Here is a 20,653-nt window from a genome sequence, read left to right on the forward strand (position 1 = left end):
TGCATAAAACATTATCATGCAACAAAAGCCAGTTTGGAATTATATTTACCAATGAAAAACAATTTAAAACTCTAAATATCATTTTCTGTCCAGGATAAAACTTATTTGATAATTTGCCCAAGGATATGAAAGACATAACTAAAATACATTTGTTTAAGAGGCACTGAAAGCTATCTTAAATAATGCATGCTACACAACTGAAGATTGCTAGTACTAACGTCTCAGCATTTTTCTGAGTACGACATCTCATTCATCATGAGGGATGTTGACACACTTTTTCATGCAGGCAGAAGGGAGATGTAAAAGAGGCAGTGCAGTACAGTCATGGTCCTAACATCATCAGCAAGTGTGCAAGGTGCACAGCTATGTTTTGGAGACTGTATAAATAGTGTTTATGTATTTTTCATGTTATATTTCTAACTTGTTCGAAGTGTGTATAACTTGTATAACCGAAATAGATAACGCATTTGTTAAGAAAATATTCTCAGACTAGGGAGGATGATTGTTCATGCTCTGTGCTGCCCTCTTGAATTAGGTTTTCCTAAATCACTTCAGGCAAATTCTGGGGCAATTTTTTTGACAATGTCATGGCTCACCAACTATCCTCTCGTTAAACACATGCGTAATGTATGCATATATAACTTATGTTTTCCCTTGCATCCTATATCACTCAATCCTGCATCCGGCCATCCTGATTTAGGTTTTCTGTGATTTCCCTAAATCACTCAAGGCAAATGCCGGGATGGTTCCTTTGAAAGGGCATGGCCAGGTTCCTTCCCTGCCCTTCCCCAATCCGATGAGACAGATGAACTCGCTGTCTGGTCTCCTCCCTGAAACAACCCAACCCCAACTTCCGTATCACTATAAAAAGATCCTCGAACAAATAAATTACCAAAACTAACATTAAAAGACAATTCATTGCATAGTCCACAAGAGACTCAATGTTTGTGGACAATTATTGAAAGGTACTCCATCTGCAAATCAGCAATACTATCTTATTCAAACACCAGGAATATTCTGTATGCATGATGCACCAACCACTGCCCAATATGGACAGCAACTCAGCTGTTCTGGTAGGCTCTGTAAAACTGGAGCACAGAAGCCTGGCCTATTCCACATTAAAAATAGCACTGTGAAAGGCTAAGTTTCCTGATCCCTTAGGTAAGACAAGAATATTATCTCTCTTCTTTAGCACCAGAATATATGTGTGTACTAATGGCATGATTATTACAAAGATGCCTGAGAATATCTGCTTATAATAACTAATCTTTATTCATGACATACTCTTTCAGCATTTATTGCCATTGTCAGGTACATCTAAACTGATTTGATGTCCATATTATGTCATTAGTGAATGTCTTATAACTGTCAATGTTTTGATAAGATAGCAAATGACATAAATACAGGGTGTTTATAAATGAATATGGGGGTTTTAACGCTTTATAATATTTATTATATTAAACTTACAGTCATAAATTCAAACCATAATTAACATATTATTTTCAATATACAGGGTGTTTATAAATGAATATCGTGATTTTAACGCTTTATATTATTTATTATATTAAACTTACAGCTATAAATGATATGTCAAATGAAAGAGCAATTCAAACAGTTTTACCAAGAATCTAATAAATGTTCAGTGTGAGCACCATTTATCACATGGCATACAAGTCTATAGCCGAGTTCTTCCCAAATGTTCATAAGTGTGTCTTCAGTGATTGTAGCAACAGCTGCTTCAAACCGGTTTCTTAATCTCTGATGAAGCCCCAAAGGCAAAAATCGCATGGCATTGGATCGACTGAACGTGGAGGCCGTGCAAAGCAAGCCTTGTCATTGGGCCCCTTGTGGCCTTTCCAGCACATGGGCTATAGACTTGATGTGTGCCATGTGACAAATGGCGCTCACATTGAACATTTATGAGGTTCTTGGTAAAATTGTTTGAGTAGCTCTTTCATTTGACATATCATTTATAGCTGTAAGTTTAATATAATAAATACTATAAAGCGTTAAAATCACGATATTCATTTATAAACACACTGTATATTGAAAATAATATGTTAATTATGGTTTGAAATTAGTTTGACAGTTCAACTCTTACAACATTATATGTTTACAAAGATTTGTTGAATTGTCTAACCACAATTAACATATTATATTAAAAATATTTATGGCACTTATCATCTTATCAAAACAGCGACAAGACAGTCCACTAACGACATAATATGGACATTACATCAGTCTAGATGTACTTGACAATGGCAAAGTTTCTGATTAAAAATTTGGCTCACAAATCATGCTAAATCTTTATAATTTTATATGGGTCCCCCCTCGTTCTAAAAACTTATGAGAACAGCCGAGAGAGAAACACACAGATTTTCCTGTCAGAAACTTAAAGCTATATTTTGATATCCACTTCTATAACCTCTTAATTTCCATCAGCATCTGGCATGTGCTTATTTTGAGACTGGAAGATTTAAAAGTGATCCACAAATAAAAGCCACTGCATCATTGACGCAATAATACATATAGCTACTACTATCATCACATCCAAAAAGTTGCTTTGAAGGAGTCCACACGCTCGTTTAAAGCAAGCAAACAGAACAGCACTGAATAGATAGCTAAAATGCAGTGGGAGAGGCTGGGGGAGTGGGGGTAATAGAAAAATAAAAGATGTCCTCAGAAGCAGGCATGGAGCTGTCTGAGGATATTTGGCATACAGGTAATATTGTATGTTTTCTCCAAGCTGAGAAAAATGCGTAGTAGGTGATGTCTCTGAGGTATACTTTTGCCTAGCTGCCTTTGGAAGGGTCCAGCTAGTAATGGCTACTGGAACTCAGATTGAAAATAATTATTGAGCTGCCTAGATTCTAGGATAATGAGCGGGTAGCAGTTGACAAACAATTACAACATTTCTGAAGAGATGAATTAAAATAGCGTCTTTCCACAAACCAGGAAATTGTCCTATTTCATATATGAAATTAAATAAATCAATCTTGTGTAAGATTTCAGAATGCACTGTAGACGCTTTTCTCATTACCTGAGGATGTTGCCCTGTGCCACATGCAATCACATGTACATCTGAAATCCCATCACTTTTCTCAGCATCCACTCCGTAACAGTGGAAAGCTGGCTAATGGTAGTGATGACTGGAGCCATGCAGTTGCTCAGCAAGGCTACGTACACTGTCTACTTTGCTGGTCTAGAGAATCTCACATTGCATTACATTGTTAATAGAGTGTAACTTGCAAAGTCTTTGAAATAACCTGGCAGTTTCCCAAACACTCAATGAATGACCAAAATGATTTACAGAATTTTGAAATTCATGCCAATACCTTTTCTTGCTTCTTTTACGTAGCATCAAGCTGCCCTCACCTCCCAAGACATATGCTCTAAGGTCATTAACACACAGATGGCGAGGAGAACACTACAATTACTTCTTGTTTGCGGTGAAAGCAACATCATCATTTGGTTAGGACAATAACTTTCTCATTGAAGTATTATAAGGCAACTCTTCCTCCCGAACATCAGTTCAGTGGTATAGTTTACTGAGCTCAGAAACTGCAACCATGATCTCTTTACACCAGCATTAATTATACAATGGTATTTTACATTCACTACCCCATAGGTTCTCACTCTACACAACTACATATCTGTCTCTAATTGCAGAGTAGCAATACCCATTCCACCAAAGTACAGGCTGTTTTCTGAGAACTGATATTGATGATGTAATTCATCCATTCCTGACCACAGAAACTACATACAAAACAACCAATTGGCTCTGCCAGAACAAATTCATCTTGCTAAGAACCTATCTGAAAGTCTCACAATTGAATAACACTTTATATGAAAGGGGTCTCCAGACTGTGCAATGGTAGCTCGAATGTAGATCTATGACTATTTCTCACTGAATAGGTATGTATGAAAGTACTTGAGATCATGAGGACACAATGGTGGTTGACTGACCCCATACGAGTGCTTTGGTGTGTATTTTGGCCCATGTCAGCTGAAGTTTCCACAGATGTGGTGCAGGCAGAGAAGCTATATGATAATGCTGCAAAGTAGCCTCATTGTCTAGAGCCACATTTCTCAACCTTTTTTCCTGTGGCACAAACCAAAGTACATTTCAAACTTTTGGAACACCCTTACATATGATTTTTTTTCCTACATGCAAAATAGCACACACAAAATATAAGTAATACATTTTTTATTGTGGAATAACTGCGAGATACAAATTTATTGGATAAGAATAGGAACACATGAACATAAACATAATGCATGCAACAAAAGAAACTTATTACTCTTCAAAAGGAACATAAATTTTTTTTGACACAGCTGATATGTATTCATGACACACAAATGTGTCGTGTCACAGCAGTTGAAAAATACTTGTTTACAGACTCATAAAGAGACACATAAGGGGAAACATACTTTTTCCTAATTCACATGTGCACTATAGCAGTGATTTGTTATTATATGGTGTTCAGGGGCACAAGTGAGTCTGGTATCCACTTTTAAAGATTGCTACATCACTTCAGTGGATTATTCATTTCTTTCAAGACTACAATCCACATCATTTCACTATCATATGGGTCCCTTGCAGATACCAACAATGGGTTTTCTTGCATGACGAACTCCTGCTACCCCATGTGCATCATAAGGAAACCATCTTCATAATACGATTTTTATTCTTACTCCTGCTGTTCTGCCAAGGTGAGGCGATAGCCCCAGAGTGGAATAGGGACAGGTGGTAACTTTGTTTAGCGTCTTCACGGTGCACTCACATAGCCAACTCTGTCCTGTCAAATGCAAGTAATGTAACATGGTTTGACACCTTTATGCCTATTCTCTTAGGTTTAACAATGGTTTGGTTTTATTTGGTGATTACAGAATATCATCTGTTAGGGCTACTCAGGGATGCACTACTTTGCTTTTCTTTGCATGCCTGCCTCATTCCTGCAGTAAATTTCCCAGCTCAGCTTCCTTCTGTCACTAGAGATTGATTAGAGGGAAGCAAAGTTTTTTGGAGTAGTCTGGATTGCAATGGCACTTACAGTTGCAAGAGATAGTGACTATTTATTTATTAATCCATGGATCATGTGATAATGATACAAGATTGTCAATATACAATGAAAATACACTCCTGGAAATTGAAATAAGAACACCGTGAATTCATTGTCCCAGGAAGGGGAAACTTTATTGACACATTCCTGGGGTCAGATACATCACATGATCACACTGACAGAACCACAGGCACATATACACAGGCAACAGAGCATGCACAATGTTGGCACTAGTACAGTGTATATCCACCTTTCGCAGCAATGCAGGCTGCTATTCTTCCATGGAGATGATCGTAGAGATGCTGGATGTAGTCCTGTGGAACGGCTTGCCATGCCATTTCCACCTGGCGCCTCAGTTGGACCAGCGTTCGTGCTGGACGTGCAGACCGCGTGAGACGACGCTTCATCCAGTCCCAAACATGCTCAATGGGGGACAGGTCCGGAGATCTTGCTGGCCAGGGTAGTTGACTTACACCTTCTAGAGCACGTTGGGTGGCACGGGATACATGCGGACGTGCATTGCCCTGTTGGAACAGCAAGTTCTCTTGCCGGTCTAGGAATGGTAGAATGATGGGTTCGATGACTGTTTGGATGTAACGTGCACTATTCAGTGTCCCCTCGACGATCACCAGAGGTGTACGGCCAGTGTAGGAGATCGCTCCCCACATCATGATGCCGGGTGTTGGCCCTGTGTGCCTCGGTCGTATGCAGTCCTGATTGTGGCGCTCACCTGCACGGCGCCAAACACGCATACGACCATAATTGGCACCAAGGCAGAAGTGACTCATCGCTGAAGACGACACCTCTCCATTTGTCCCTCCATTCACGCCTGTCGCGACACCACTGGAGGCGGGCTGCACGATGTTGGGGCGTGAGCGGAAGACGGCCTAACGGTGTGCGGGACCGTAGCCCAGCTTCATGCAGACGGTTGCGAATGGTCCTCGCCGATACCCCAGGAGCAACAGTGTCCCTAATTTGCTGGAAAGTGGCGGTGCGGTCCCCTACGGCACTGCGTAGGATCCTACGGTCTTGGCGTGCATCCGTGCGTCGCTGCGGTCCGGTCCCAGGTCGAGGGGCACATACACCTTCCGCCGACCACTGGTGACAACATCGATGTACTGTGGAGACCTCACGCCCCACGTGTTGAGCAATTCGGCGGTACGTCCACCCGGCCTCCCGCATGCCCACTATACGCCCTCGCTCAAAGTCCGTCAACTGCACATACGGTTCACGTCCACGCTGTCGCGGCATGCTACCAGTGTTAAAGACTGCGATGGATCTCCGTATGCCACGGCAAACTGGCTGACACTGACGGCGGCGGTGCACAAATGTTGCGCAGCTAGCGCCATTCGACGGGCAACACCGCGGTTCCTGGTGTGTCTGCTGTGCCGTGCATGTGATCATTGCTTGTACAGCCCTCTCGCAGTGTCCGGATCAAGTATGGTGGGTCTGACACACTGGTGTCAATGTGTTCTTTTTTCCATTTCCAGGAGTGTAAATAGCTCAAGTGTACCAACACAGAATGTGTTGGCACAAACCAAAGTACATTTCCTGATGATACCATCCCACCATTTGCATGTAATGACTTGGGGAAAACCAAAGAAGAAATCGCTATGGTCAGACAGGGCAAACACCTTCCTCCCTGAAAATGATGTCCGAGTCTTAGAAACTGCACCACCTCATTCAGCTGATCTCATCTCACCATGTTTTTTTCCTATTCATACGTGATTTGCACAAGATAACATAATATAACAGAAATAGTTTTATACTGTTTGTTCACATCTCTCTACACTACTGCTGCACACACTACAGACAGCTGCTGGTGACTTCATAACTTAAACATACAGCCATGCCCTTGCACCACACCAGGCTATCTAGAAAACTGACTCTAGGACCACAAAGATTCTACTATACCCCATCTATGTCCTCCCTTAAGTTCATCTGGAAAACAGTGTCCTGAATGACGAGTGAGATGTTGAGTACAGGAGAATGACAAGACATTAGTATTATGCATGTTGTAGATCTTCAGAACTTTATTTTCCTGTAAAAAGCATTACACAATGATAATGTATTCTAATGTGACAGGGTGTTGTTGTTGTTGCTCTTGTTCCCTATATTTATTAACCCCTACTCCAAGTTCTCTCCCTACCTTTAACTGTGTAGTACCCATTACTTATTAATTATGTTTTTACTGACTTTTTAAACAGACATATTTTAATATATCTAAAAACAAAGATGATGTGACTTACCAAACGAAAGTGCTGGCAGGTTGATAGACACACAAACAAACACAAACATACACACAAAATTCAAGTTTTCGCAACCAACGGTTGCTTCATCAGGAAAGAGGGAAAGATGAAAGGATGTGGGTTTTAAGGGAGAGGGTAAGGAGTCATTCCAATCCCAGGAGCAGAAAGACTTACCTTAGGGGGAAAAAGGACAGGTATACACTCGCGCGCACACACACACACACACACACACACACACACACACACACATATCCATCCGCACATACACAGTCACAAGCAGACATTTGTAAATGAAAATATTTTTTATCCTCTTAAGTAACATATTATACAATTATCCTCTGGTAAATATGCTATTTTGAATATTTGGTTTGTTTTACCTTGGTAAATATAAGTCCAAACTTGGCTACTGTTTCATGGTTACATATAGATCTACTAGTGAGATACTCACTACACTGTATGACACTATACTATACTGCATGCACAACAGAATGGCAGATGTTGATGCAGTAAGAATGACGACTAGCTTTTTAAACTGTTCTTTATAATGAGCCTAACTACTACTTTTAGTTATCAGCTGCCTGTATTTGTCTAAAAACAGTAACGTCAGCACGAGTTTTCTTTGACTGTTCCAGCAAAAGAAGTCAACAAACTATTACCATTGTAATATCTTAAGTCTTTCAGAATAAGTGATATGTTACACTTTAATTTCTTGGAACCTTCTCTCAACCAAAATATATCAGAGTGTTAGATATATGTGGGATACCATCAGGTGGAATAAGCTTACCATAATTCGAGGGGAGATCAAATACGACCCGGAATTAGCTTTTGTAAACTTCATTGAATCAACCAATCAAGAATACATCCACTTGGAATATAAGGGTGAAACCACATTTCCTCCTCAGATTGTTGCAGTTGCCGCTGACAAACTTCCTGGTACAAGTGTTTGTTTTCCTCAGTGAGAATACGAGGTACCTACCTAGCAGACAATTTCCAGTACTTGTGTTTGTTAGTGAAGATGGCTTGAGCATTTCCATAGTTTATTCCTATACTTGAAGCAATTTTGGCAAGGCTTATGTGCTAATCTTCTGGAGTAAAGTCCTGCACAGCGCAAATGTTGTCCCAGTCCGATCTTGTCCATGGTCATTGTTGGTTGGGTACATTTTCCACAGCTACCTGGCCTCTACAAATGTTTTATGCCATTCATGGACTTGGGCTTTCAAAAGGGTTTCTTCCATAAACTGTGTGCAGAACCTCCTCAAAATTTCTGCATGCTTAGTGTCTTCTTTAACAAAAGACTTAATTACACAATGTGCAGCAGACATGTGTACCTCTTGCTCACACATGGTGACCTGACTCGAGTGGTCATGTTGCACAAACTGCAGCATCATGCTGCTATTTCAGACATCCTCACACCATCCTGTCCAGGTTGTACACATTTCTGTCTTGTACTAAAGATGCCAGATTTAAATTCCAGTTCATATTTGATATGCCCTTGTAACTTTTGGGCGTACTAATGTGTCACAGAGAAAAATAAATGCTACTGTCTCCTGAACCCCATCATTCACTATTTTCATAATTTTTTAACATCAGTTGTACTAGATTATTTCCAGTCTTGTGTCAATTTATCTGTATCTAGGTGTGTGATCTTCACAGTCTGGGAAAAACAAATGTGCAGAGAATAAGCCGAGCATGGTCTCTAATAAATTATAACTCGAAATGATTTCAAACTCTTTCTTTGTGACACTGCACTCAAAAGAGACAGCTCACATTTATTAAAATGGCAACCATATCAAGAGTCAAAGGGTTTGAGCTGTCTTATCAACAGAAAAATGGGAATCACAGTCTATAAAGCAGAGAAAACTGTTTTCTAACTTATATATGCACAGCACATCCACAATTAAAGATAATGTTAGTAATATTGGAAGAAGAAAGATTGTAGATTGTCACTTGCCACTGTGACATATCCCATAAATATGCACATGGGCTTCAGATGTGTGAAGATGATTTAGAAATGTCTCTGAGATGATGACCATCATGCACAGATGATTCATTTAACAAGCAGTGGCGATCGTTGTGCAAGAGCACAAGAGTACCTTAACTTTTGACACCTCTCAGAGTTATTGGTTATTTTTCTTTGAATGGTGTTAAATATAATGTAGATGCGGTAATCTGAAATACACGGCACTAAATCTACCGTGCTATGCTACAATGCTATTCCTCTACACTCCGTGGCATCAGGATAGCGAGCACACTTTTAGTTGTGCACGTTTTAAGAAGCTTTTGTGCATGCATAACTGGCGTGACGTAATTGCCTGAAGGACAAAATATGTATGGATTTGATACTTGAACGTGCACAGTTCATGGTGTGCACAGTTACCACTTAACTACAAGTTTATGTCAATGCCACCAGGTGGTAGCACACTGCGGCAGAGTTTTATCTCCATATACTTCACAATCCTCAGATATGCCAGTTCACTCACTATACAGTAAAATTAGATCGGACGTCAATACATGTTACAGTTATACTGACAGAAAAATCTATTTTGTGGGATTATGAATGAGAGTTAAATATATTTAAGTTTTGGATTTTATCATACAGTAGCCTGTTTGAAATGCTGAGAACCGTAAAGTACATCATCATTGATTGTGAGAATGTAGTAATTATTCAAGCTTTTGACAGCTGTTGATCTTACGGTGGGTCAGGTTTATCTGTGCTGTAGGCCCTTGTTGTATATATGAACAATCACGAAAAAGCTCTCTCACTGGTTTCTTCGATATTCAGTTAAATGTGGGATGACGATAGTGTGCTTTTGGCCTTAAGGTTCTCAGCACCTCATTTTTATTCTAGTCATGTGGCTACGTTGGTAGACGGTACTGCATGAATTTAATCATTTCCACAAATGGCAGTTTGTGTTTGGGGTCAGTAGTTCATCATGCTGGAATCTGGTTTTGAGTGTAGTGTAAACATGAATTCTGTTGAGTCAATAGGAAAGAAAATTACCAAAAAAAAGTTAGATGCAAAGGAATTACAGACTCCCAGAGCAGATCCATTGACAGAAAGTGACAAAATCTACATCTGCTTTTGGCAGTAGTGAGGCACGCACACTTCATTTGCATCTCACGTGTTGTGCTGCTTGCGAGAGAGTGTGCATTTGTTTATTTCCACATAGCGGGTTGTCTTAATGTCCGAATCCACCAACCATCAAGTCGTTTTCTTATCACCAAGCCATGATTAAACTAACATTTCCCTTGAATCGTGAACCACCACAAGAGAACAAAGCTGAACAGATCATATGAGATGAAATGCGTCTCCCTCTGCAAGATGTTCTCAGAATTCATTTTTTGATCCTTATTACCACTTTGTGCGTAAAGGTGGCAAGGAAAGAGCTGTGCACCAATGCTGTGCAGCACCATGCTCAAGTTCCAATGCCCTGATGGACATATAGGGGCTGTCATGGTTGACCAAGCTGATTTTGGTCTCTGAACATTGTGGGTTTTCAAACTCCCATTTGAGGTGTTGCTGGATGTTGTGGTGGCCTCCTTTAGACATTACAGCAATGCTGTCAGTCAAGTTGATAAAACATGGAAGATGTTTGAAAGATACCGTGTCCTCAATGGTGTCTGTCAGGTAAAAATTGAACTGACGAAACACGTGCCTTCCTATGTGATAAATGCCGGCTTTAGGGTTGTCGTCATATACGATGGCCAGCTGCACACTTGTTCAGGTTGTGGCACGGTACGTTGTGTCTGTTCTGAATGTCTCCGACAGATTGGTTCGGATGCCGATCAGAGATGTCACTCTCTCTGTGGCATCCACAGTGTTACTTCTGTCTTACGCGTCCATGGCAGGGCTGCCTGCTGTGCCTACTCTGATTCAGTCAGCACTGGCGTCCACTCCTCTCAATGACATGATGGACGTTTTGCCTGCCTCTCCCATAATGCCACCAGAGGCAGTACCGATGCCGATGGCAGTCAGCAGATGCAAGCTGTCTGTCCTTACCCCATGGTTGTTGATCACGGAGTTGTACCAACCTCCACTTTTCTGTCATCTGGCCACATGTCGGACAATAGCTGCCTGCCACCCGACACAGAACAACATGTTAGGAAGCAATGGTCACCAAGGAAATGGAAAAGACAACACTGTACTCCTTCCAATGACTGCCTCCATTGGATGTGTGCACAGGATGACAACCCTCCAATTGATGATGCGCTGTCCTCTGGTGGCCCCGCATCTGACAATGTGATGTCCTTCCTTACCTCTGTCTCCAGTCAGCATCCATTAGACACCGAACTTCCCCTGCCTGCGTCTGATGCGGTTGTCTCCCTTTCTGTGTCTGATGCTACCTGTGAGCACATCTCTGATAGTGTTTTACAGAACCAGCCCAACGAGACATCTCTCACCTGGGTGGATGTCGTAGACACTCAGGGTGGGTGTTCTGGAGATGTACACAGAACGATGTATCCCCATTGGAGATTTTGGCACCATCTCTTTCATAGTGATATACCCTTCCATGGGGGGCTAACCGGGAGCTCCCTGTACTTCCCCCATCTTTGACTCATCCTTCCTTCGGTTATGGCAGCTTTTCAGAGTCATTGCATAGCCACAGTCAACATAAATACCATTCGCATACACCACAAACTGCCTCTACTCCACGAAAAGCTGTATGCTGCAGACAATGACATTGCCCTGCTTCAGGAGGTGCATGTTACAAACCTTTAGTTGGTTGGGTTGGGTTGTTTAGGGGAAGAGACCAAACAGCAAGGTCATCGGTATCATCGGATTAGGGAAGGACAGGGAAGGAAGTCTGCCATGCCCTTTCAAAGGAACCATCCTGGAATTTGCCTCGAGCGATTTAGGGGAATCACGGAAAACCTAAATCAGGATGGCCAGACGCAGGATTGAACCGTCGTCCTCCCGAATGTGAGTCCTGTATGCTAACCACTGCGCCACCTCACTCGGTGCAACCTTTTGTGCTCTCTATGGCTTTACATCACATCATCTATGCTACCCCTACTAGTAGTGGGGTGACGATCCTCCTACATGACGGTACCCTTACTGGCAGAGGTCTGGCTCTCACATCTAGCTGTGTAAGAATTATCATCTACTCGCCATCTGGTTCGCATCACCGCCACGAACGTTCCACTTCCTTCTCCGAGGCAGTCACAGCTCTCTTCCTGGATTGGCAGAATGCACTGACCATGGACAGTGATTTCAACTCCACCCAGCCATCCAAAGACCAACTGCCACATCACACAATGTGCACAGCACTAGTGACAATTCTCCACCGCCTCAACCTTGTGAATTCTTGGGAGTATGTTCATGATGATCGTCTGGGGTTTATGCATTTCACTAAGCATTCCTGCAGCCAACTTGACTGTGTTTATATCCACCATGGTACTGTTTGTGGGGTACAGGCTGCTGAAGTCTGGCCCATTGGGTTCTCTGACAATTATGCATATACCTGCACCATCAATCTCTGCTGCCACATGGTGTGGCACTGCCATGGACCATGGAAACTGAAAATGATACATCTTACTTCACCCGACTTCTGGCAGCTCACTGAGACCACATGGGCAGTTTGTCATTGATACCTTGATGCATATCAATTTGCCCTGCCATACTGGGTGCTCCGTACAAAGCTTGCCCTCTGCAAGGCCTTGATCAGTTATGGAATAAGGTCATGGTGTGTCAGCGATGAATTCAGGATTTCTATTTCAACATTCTCTGGGAAAGTAATATGATGCTGTTTTCTTAAGAGCACCAGACAACAGTGTATCTCGCCAAGGTACAACTCACATCCCTCTCTCGCTGTCACTTTGAAGGAGCTATGGTCAAGGTATGTATACATGGGTTAGTGCAGGAGTGTTCATCTATGTATCATGTGATAGGGGAATGGCACCACCATCAGAAGACTTCAATTAATGTTCTTACAACAGGTGATGGGCGGTGTTTAATTACCCGCTGTGATATAGGGTCTGATCTCAATGAAAATTATGTTATGCTATACTCTGCACAATGTCACCACCCAGCCAACTTTATGGCGGTCTCCCGAATCTGCTTTAACTCGGTTCCTAGGGATGCACTAATGGAGATCTGCCTGCCGACATAATGGAGGATGAAGTCCGTGATGCTACCAAGCCGGGTCTACAAACTAGTTGCCTGGCCCCAACTGACCCAGCTGTAGGTTGTACAGCTAAAATGGATGGCCCAGTATGTGGTTTCCCTGATCAAACTTCTCTGGGAGGTGTCAATAATATCCGCACTGCCCTCTGTCAATATCAGTACACAATCGCTCTTGTCATGTGCCTGAACTTTTGGCAGCTCTTGCCTTCAGCCAGGCATTTGATCGGGTTGATCACAACTACCTAGAAGGGATGCTCCGCAATATGGGATACCCTCATACTACTGTCAACATCACAGTGTGTCTTCTTCATGGAGATACGTCCTGTCTTCTCAACAATGGCCATCTCACTACTCTCATCTTGATCCAGCACTCTATGAATCAAGGCTGCCCCCTCTAGGCAATTTTTTATGCTTTCACCATGGATCCACTGCTCTGCGGCCTCTGTCAACGCTTGTCTGGGACACCTCTCGGTGTCCATGTATACAGCTGCACTGCTTATGTGAACGATTTGACAATCGTTCTTCGTAGGGAGTCACTGACATGCATTACCACCTATGGCAAAGATTGGTAGCTGCCGTAACATCCACAAATTGAGTGCCATGCCTATATGAGCAGGACTTCTTTCACAACGTGCTGCTCCACTGCGAGTAGCTGCTACCTTCTGAAGCATAGGACTTAATTTCACAAGTGATATGCAGCACACAATTGCCCTCAACTGCCAGTGCCTACTGTCCCAACCACAAGCTGGGCTAGTGGCATTGGGTTCATATGTTTGCCACAGGTTGCTGTTCAAGGCAACAGTACTAACCCTCACCTTCCTGCTGTGCATGGGTGGTTTATGCTTGTATTGTGTCCCCAACAGAGTGATAGCTCTTTTCATAAGGCTTCACAGGGCGCTGCGGTGGCGTTGCCCAACAAACCTTACCAACCTATTGGTGCAGGCCTTTGTACGACTTTCTCTCTGGATATCCCACCATCCTTTCTTTCCTTAGCCAATTTGCCCTCAAACAGAGCTATATCCATACTGCAATACTGCCAATGAGTTTGACATCCATAATGGTGATCTGCAGCTTTCTTTAGCAGTACAGGTCACCGAATGCGATTGAGGGAAAGCATCCCCATGTCAAATGGCATGCCGTCCGGTGATGGGCGTGCACTCCTGATCTTGCCACTGATGTCCAGTCTGCGTGGTACCTTACAGTCAATGGTAAGCAAGTATGCTGGTCATGCACTCATGGGATTCACCTTACAGAAACCCTGTTGTGTGGTTCTTGACGCGACAGATGCTGGCCCTAGTTACCTATACAACTCCTCATCAGATAAATCCTCACCTGCTCCTCTTTCTGGACTTGGAATACTTTCCACAAGCAAAGACAAACTCTGTGAAGTGGATGTGTAGATACAATTTACTACTTGTTTCCTGATGACAAGAAAAATGATTGCTATCAGCAATGGATCCATGCCATTCCCACTCTTAGAACTAGTTATTCTCTGGTCATCCAAATGGTCACAAAGAAACATCAATTAAAAAGATAAACAAAGAAAACTACTAAATAAACAAATCACTGATGTTCTATGTACCTCTACCCCATGTTCCCTAAACTTTCCTTGGTTCCCGGGGAGAGGGGGGCAGGGGGATGGGGGACTGGCAGGTAGGGAGGGGAGGGGGGGGGGGGGAGGTTTGACTGGACATGGTGGCCAGGCCTCAGGTTGCAATCGCTGCCCACTTTGCCCCCACCCCTCCTTGTGAGTGCAAGGAAGGTTCCTTACAAAGAAAATTGATAAGCATAACTGCTGTACAGGACATTCTATTACATTCACACCCTATATTTATCCGAAGCTAATAATTTGTGAACCCCTAGAATGTATGCTCACGAGCCACCCCTTTTTCCCTTTTTAAAATTGTCTAACGCTCAAATTTGCTGCATATCTTTCAGAACCATATATTAAGCACAACATTTTACTTTGTAGTGGTAGTTTGCTGCAACAACCATACCTCCATTACAAGAATAGCTATCAGAAGCACACTTTATCAATATGTATTTATGAAGAACCACTCTTAAGGTCTAGATACTTATAATAAAAAAAAATGCAAACATTTTTGTGCGAACCTGAAAGAAAGGCAGTGAAATTATCTACTTGCTACATTCCTATAAAAATCAATAGCATTATGCAAATAGACTTGTGAGGATAAAACACTGCAAGTGATCTACCATCACAATTAGGCCTGGTTAAAAATGTCATACTACACTGATCAACCACTGGCATCATTAACATATTAAAAACTTGAAAATATCATGTCACAGTGGAAAAGTAAGGGGGTTTGATCATGGACTTAATGTAACCATGGATTTTGCAACGTATGTAACAAAAAGACTGTCATGATATGTTCGTCGACTTGGCCAACTCACTCAAAGCAATTAACTGCCAACCTAATCTAGTCTTTGGGTTACTATATAGTTCAGTCTTTCACCACACAAAAGATACATTTGTAGGTTTAGTATACAACCCAACCTGAAACATCATTTCTTAAATTTACTATACTAATAAGTTACAACACAAAAAATATGTCTTACTATACTGAAATTGTTGGAGCAGTAATTCCATGAAACCTGAAAAACCTAATTACGTGTGTAAGTGTAAAAAAAAAAAAAAAAAGAAGAAGTTCTGATGTCAGAAAGACACTAAAATCTCCAAGAAGAAAAGTGCCACAGCAGAAGATGACATACCAAAAGTCTCTCTGGCCACAAAGATTCAGGTTTTCTGGGATTTCACTGAACTGTTAAACACAAATTTCTGGATGGTTCCATTTAAAAATGTGGTCGATTTCCTTCCTCATTCTCCTTTTCTAATCACCCTATCAGTAAAATCTTCCATTTGTCTTGAATTCAATCAGTGGCAAGTATTCTGCAGTATTACTTTCTACAAGCTTTCTCTAAGGCATGCAGTCATAAGACTATTTAATTCAAAATGTGCAGAGAATAATATATTGAATAGAAAGCTAAAATGTGTTCTAACATCGGTAACAGTATTACTGTTGAGTTAATCAAAATGTATGAGCTTCTGAAGCAAAATGAAAATCATATATCGCAAAAACAAATGAAACTGATATCAGCCCCATTCATAGAGCCTACTGTGCATGAACATATGTGCTATAAAGTGGTACTTTTTTCTTCTTTTTACGGCATTGAATTATACCTGATGTGAACGGCCGTCCAAAACATGTCAGTCCTTTTGGGAAGGCTACATTAACAAAAAAACTGCAATTAATTTACATATTTAACTTATTATCTACCAAGAGGAATCAGTTCTAGCACTTACTGAATGTTATGTGTGTTTTACATTCTGCACATCTGTATGACTGAGCAGAAAGCCCCACTTCTGGGCATATGTCCTTAATGTATTGTGGATTCTCTGATGCTATAACATGAGCACAAATCCTGCATACTTGTGCAAGACATTTAGTGTGACAAACATACAAACAATCTGAAAAAGAAAACAATTTCTACTTATCTTACAACAAGTTGTAGCTGAACGCTATTTACAGACACATTCTATTAAGAATTTCGTACCTCTACACTGATACCATGACTGAATCATACTCCAGACAGCACCGCAACATCTATCACAGTATTGTTTTGATGCAGAAACGGGTTGGTTCTGAAATACAAAATGATGCCCTAAGCGTACTTTGATATCTTCCCGAGGGCTACAGGTTAATTCTTCAGCCACATCTCGTGCTTCTTGCAGTCGCAAACGCAGTTCGATTAAGCGCCTCACCAACCACTTCCTCTCCTCCGAACGTTCTGGACTTTCCAATACCATATCCTTGCATTGTTCCACAGCCTTCGTCAACTCTTCCACTGAGGTAAGTCCAGGCCCATCCTGTAAATATCATGTTTTACAGATCTCACAAATGCAACAATGTTTAGGCAACATAGTCGATCCATCATATACCTCTGAAATCGAAAGGCAATTCGCCACACTTATTAAACTTGGCGGAATCGTTGACTTTCCATCCCACGTATCGTCCCCAGATATACACCCTGATGTTGATGACGATGGTGTCGACGCCAGAGTGCGACTGACATTGATGGTATCCTCATTCCCTTCCTCGCACTCTGTGTTTCCGCAAATCATGCTTGTAATGCACATAAACGGGCTATCACATTACAAAAGATGACAAACATCAAGTATGGATACGTAAAATAAGCATAGTTTTCCACGCCACTTTTACCAGGAAGCATATACGACAATCTTTATGACATCAGCTGCGATACTTCAAACTTCGCAAACAATAACATATTGCTTTCTGCTAGGGTGAATCAAAGAACAGCAGACGAAGATAGTACGTTGGCTGCTAAATACCAATCAACATCTAATGAACCAACTGCGCAGATAAATCGTAGCGTATAGACCGAAAATTTGCACAGATATTACATGTTCGCAAAACTAACATTACGGATATGAGGAAAATATTGTTCTGATCTGTGAGCGCATATCACCTCCGCGCAGACAAGTTGTGGCCTGTGGACTGTAACTCCCCGCAAATCTGGAGTGAGCAAACGAGCATTGGCTTTGGAGTTCCAATTTGATTTGCTATCGATACAAATACAACAGAAGTGGATGTGAGTGGATATGAAAGAATGCATTTTATACCATTTTCTACCCTTCTTGGTTTTTCGAAATATATTAACAAAAAACAAGTTACATTAACGAAATGAAAATGAAACGAAAAATTAGGCCAAATGTGTCGTATTACTAGAGCAAATACGCATTTAAGGACCGAAAAACTTTTGGAATTGCCTTCCTGAGACTATGTTATTCAACTAAGCATTGAATTTTTTAGTATTTAAAACAGTTGTCGCCTGCACACGACAGAAATAACGAACAAGGAGCAGTTGTAAACAGTTATATGCTAATGTTTTGGGCTATGTTGTTCATCTAAGAACTGAAGTTTTTAGTATTTAAAATAGTTGTTGGCAGCACACGACAGAAATAACGAACAAGAAGCAGTCGTAAACAGTTGTATGCTAATGTTTTGGGCTATTTAAGATGGTGGCAGGCCCACACCCACTCTGGATTCAAAACAATGTTCAGCGCAAGTCTACAGCGTCATGACGCTTCTTCTTTTTACCTCCATGGTAAGTCTATAGTACCATCTCTATTCTTTTTACCTCCATGGCTCTCTCGGAGTCAAGTAGTTTCTATGGTGATATGTCCTCGTGCAGTCATTGAAATGCATTAACAGATAGAAATATTCACTCAGCACTAATTTTAAATATTCCTTCGTAGTGCAATTATCGGTACCACAACTAAACGTTAGTTTTGATACCCACTCAAACTAAAAAGTTCTGCAAGCCCCTTTTCTGTCAGTTATTTGTTCCTATTCTATTTTAATTAGTTTCTTAGTTGCAACATTTAATGCTATCTGCCCACAGACTAAGATTTATTGAATTCTTTATCAAACGCTATTTTAACCCCAGATTAGGCAGTGTCTTCCCCTGTCTTTTTTATGTAGTAGGAACTACATCTACATCTACATGACTACTCTGCAATTCACATTTAAGTGCTTGGCAGAGGGTTCATCGAATCACAATCATACTATCTCTCTACCATTCCACTCCCGAACAGCGAGCGGGAAGAACGTACACCTAAACCTTTCTGTTCGAGCTCTGATTTCTCTTATTTTATTTTGATGAATATTCCTACCTATGTAGGTTGGGCTCAACAAAATATTTTCGCATTCGAAAGAGAAAGTTGCTGACTGAAGTTTCGTAAATAGATCTCGCCACGACTTAAAACGTCTATGCTTTAATGACTTCCATCCCAACTCGCGTATCATATCTGCCACACTCTCTCCCCTATTACGTGATAATACAAAACGAGCTGCCCTTTTTTGCACCCTTTCGATGTCGTCTGTCAATCCCACCTGGTAAGGATCCCACACCCCACAGCAATATTCTAACAGAGGAAGAACGAGTGTAGTGTAAGCTGTCTCTTTAGTGGACTTGTTGCATCTTCTAAGTGTCCTGCCAATGAAACGCAACCTTTGGCTCGCCTTCCCCACAATATTATGTATGTGGTCTTTCCAACTGAAGTTGTTCGTAATTTTAACACCCAGGTACTTAGTTGAATTGACAGTATTGAGAATTGTACTATTTATCGAGTAATCGAATTCCAACGGAATTCTTTTGGAACTCATTTGGATCACCTAACACTTTTCGTTACTTAGCGTCAACTGCCACCTGCCACACTATACAGCAATCTTTTCTAAATCGCTTTGCAACTGATACTGGTCTTCGGATGAACTTACTAGGCGGTAAATTACAGCATCATCTGCGAACAACCTAAGAGAACTGCTCAGATTGTCACACAGGTCATTTATATAGATCAGGAACAGCAGAAGTCCCAGGGCGCTTCCCTGGGGAACACCTGATATCACTTCAGTTTTACTCGATGATTTGCCGTCTATTACTACGAACTGCGAACTTCCTGGCAGGAAATCACGAATACAGCCGCACAACTGAGACGATACCCCATAGGCCCGGAGCTTCATTAGAAGTCGCTTGTGAGGAACGGTGTCAAAAGCTTTCCAGAAATCCAGAAATACGGAATCAACCTGAGATCCCCTGTCGATAGCGGCCATTACTTCGTGCGAATAAAGAGCTAGCTGCGTTGCACAAGAACGATGTTTTCTGAAACCATGCTGATTACGTATCAATACATCGTTCCCTTCGAGGTGATTCATAATGTTTGATACAGTATATGCTCCAAAACCCTACTGCAAACCGACGTCAATGACATAGGTCTGTAGTTCGATGGATTACTCCAACTACCCTTCTTAAACACTGGTGCGACGTGCGCAATTTTCCAATCTGCAGGTACAGATCTATCGGTGAGCGAGCGGTTGTATATGATTGCTAAGTAGGGAGCTATTGTATCAGCGTAATCTGAAAGGAACCTAATCGGTATACAATCTGGACCTGAAGACTTGCCCATATCAAGCGATTTGAGTTGCTTCGCAACCCCTAAGGAATCTACTTCTAAGAAACTCATGATAGCAGCTGTTCGTGTTTCAAATTCTGGAATATTTCATTCGTCTTCCCTGGTGAAGGAATTTCGGAAGACTGCGTTCAATAACTCCGCTTTAGCGGCACAATCGTCGGTAACAGTACCATCGGCACTGCGCAGCGAAGGTATTGACTGCGTCTTG

General features: G+C 41.6%; 1 protein-coding gene across 3 annotated transcripts in view; it reads right to left on the minus strand.

Moving 5' to 3' along the window:
• Positions 1–17,977, minus strand: part of LOC126267467 (differentially expressed in FDCP 8 homolog A) — a 76,115-nt gene extending 58,138 nt beyond the window's left edge. The window contains exons 1-5 of one of the 3 annotated variants that reach the window (XM_049972751.1): positions 17,675–17,769; positions 17,395–17,578; positions 17,010–17,322; positions 16,759–16,923; positions 16,636–16,680 (exon numbers count right to left, since the gene is read on the minus strand). In XM_049972751.1, coding sequence (XP_049828708.1) covers positions 16,636–16,680; positions 16,759–16,923; positions 17,010–17,322; positions 17,395–17,577 — 706 coding nt within the window. In that variant the 5' untranslated portion in view covers position 17,578; positions 17,675–17,769. Of the gene's footprint in view, positions 1–16,635; positions 16,681–16,758; positions 16,924–17,009; positions 17,323–17,394 lie in introns of all 3 variants that reach the window. The other 2 variants (XM_049972741.1, XM_049972760.1) reach the window with 2 other exon arrangements.
• Positions 17,978–20,653: the final 2,676 nt, after the last annotated feature.

Source organism: Schistocerca gregaria, chromosome 1 (genome assembly GCF_023897955.1).
Source record: "Schistocerca gregaria isolate iqSchGreg1 chromosome 1, iqSchGreg1.2, whole genome shotgun sequence".
Classification (NCBI taxonomy): Eukaryota; Metazoa; Arthropoda; class Insecta; order Orthoptera; family Acrididae; genus Schistocerca; species Schistocerca gregaria.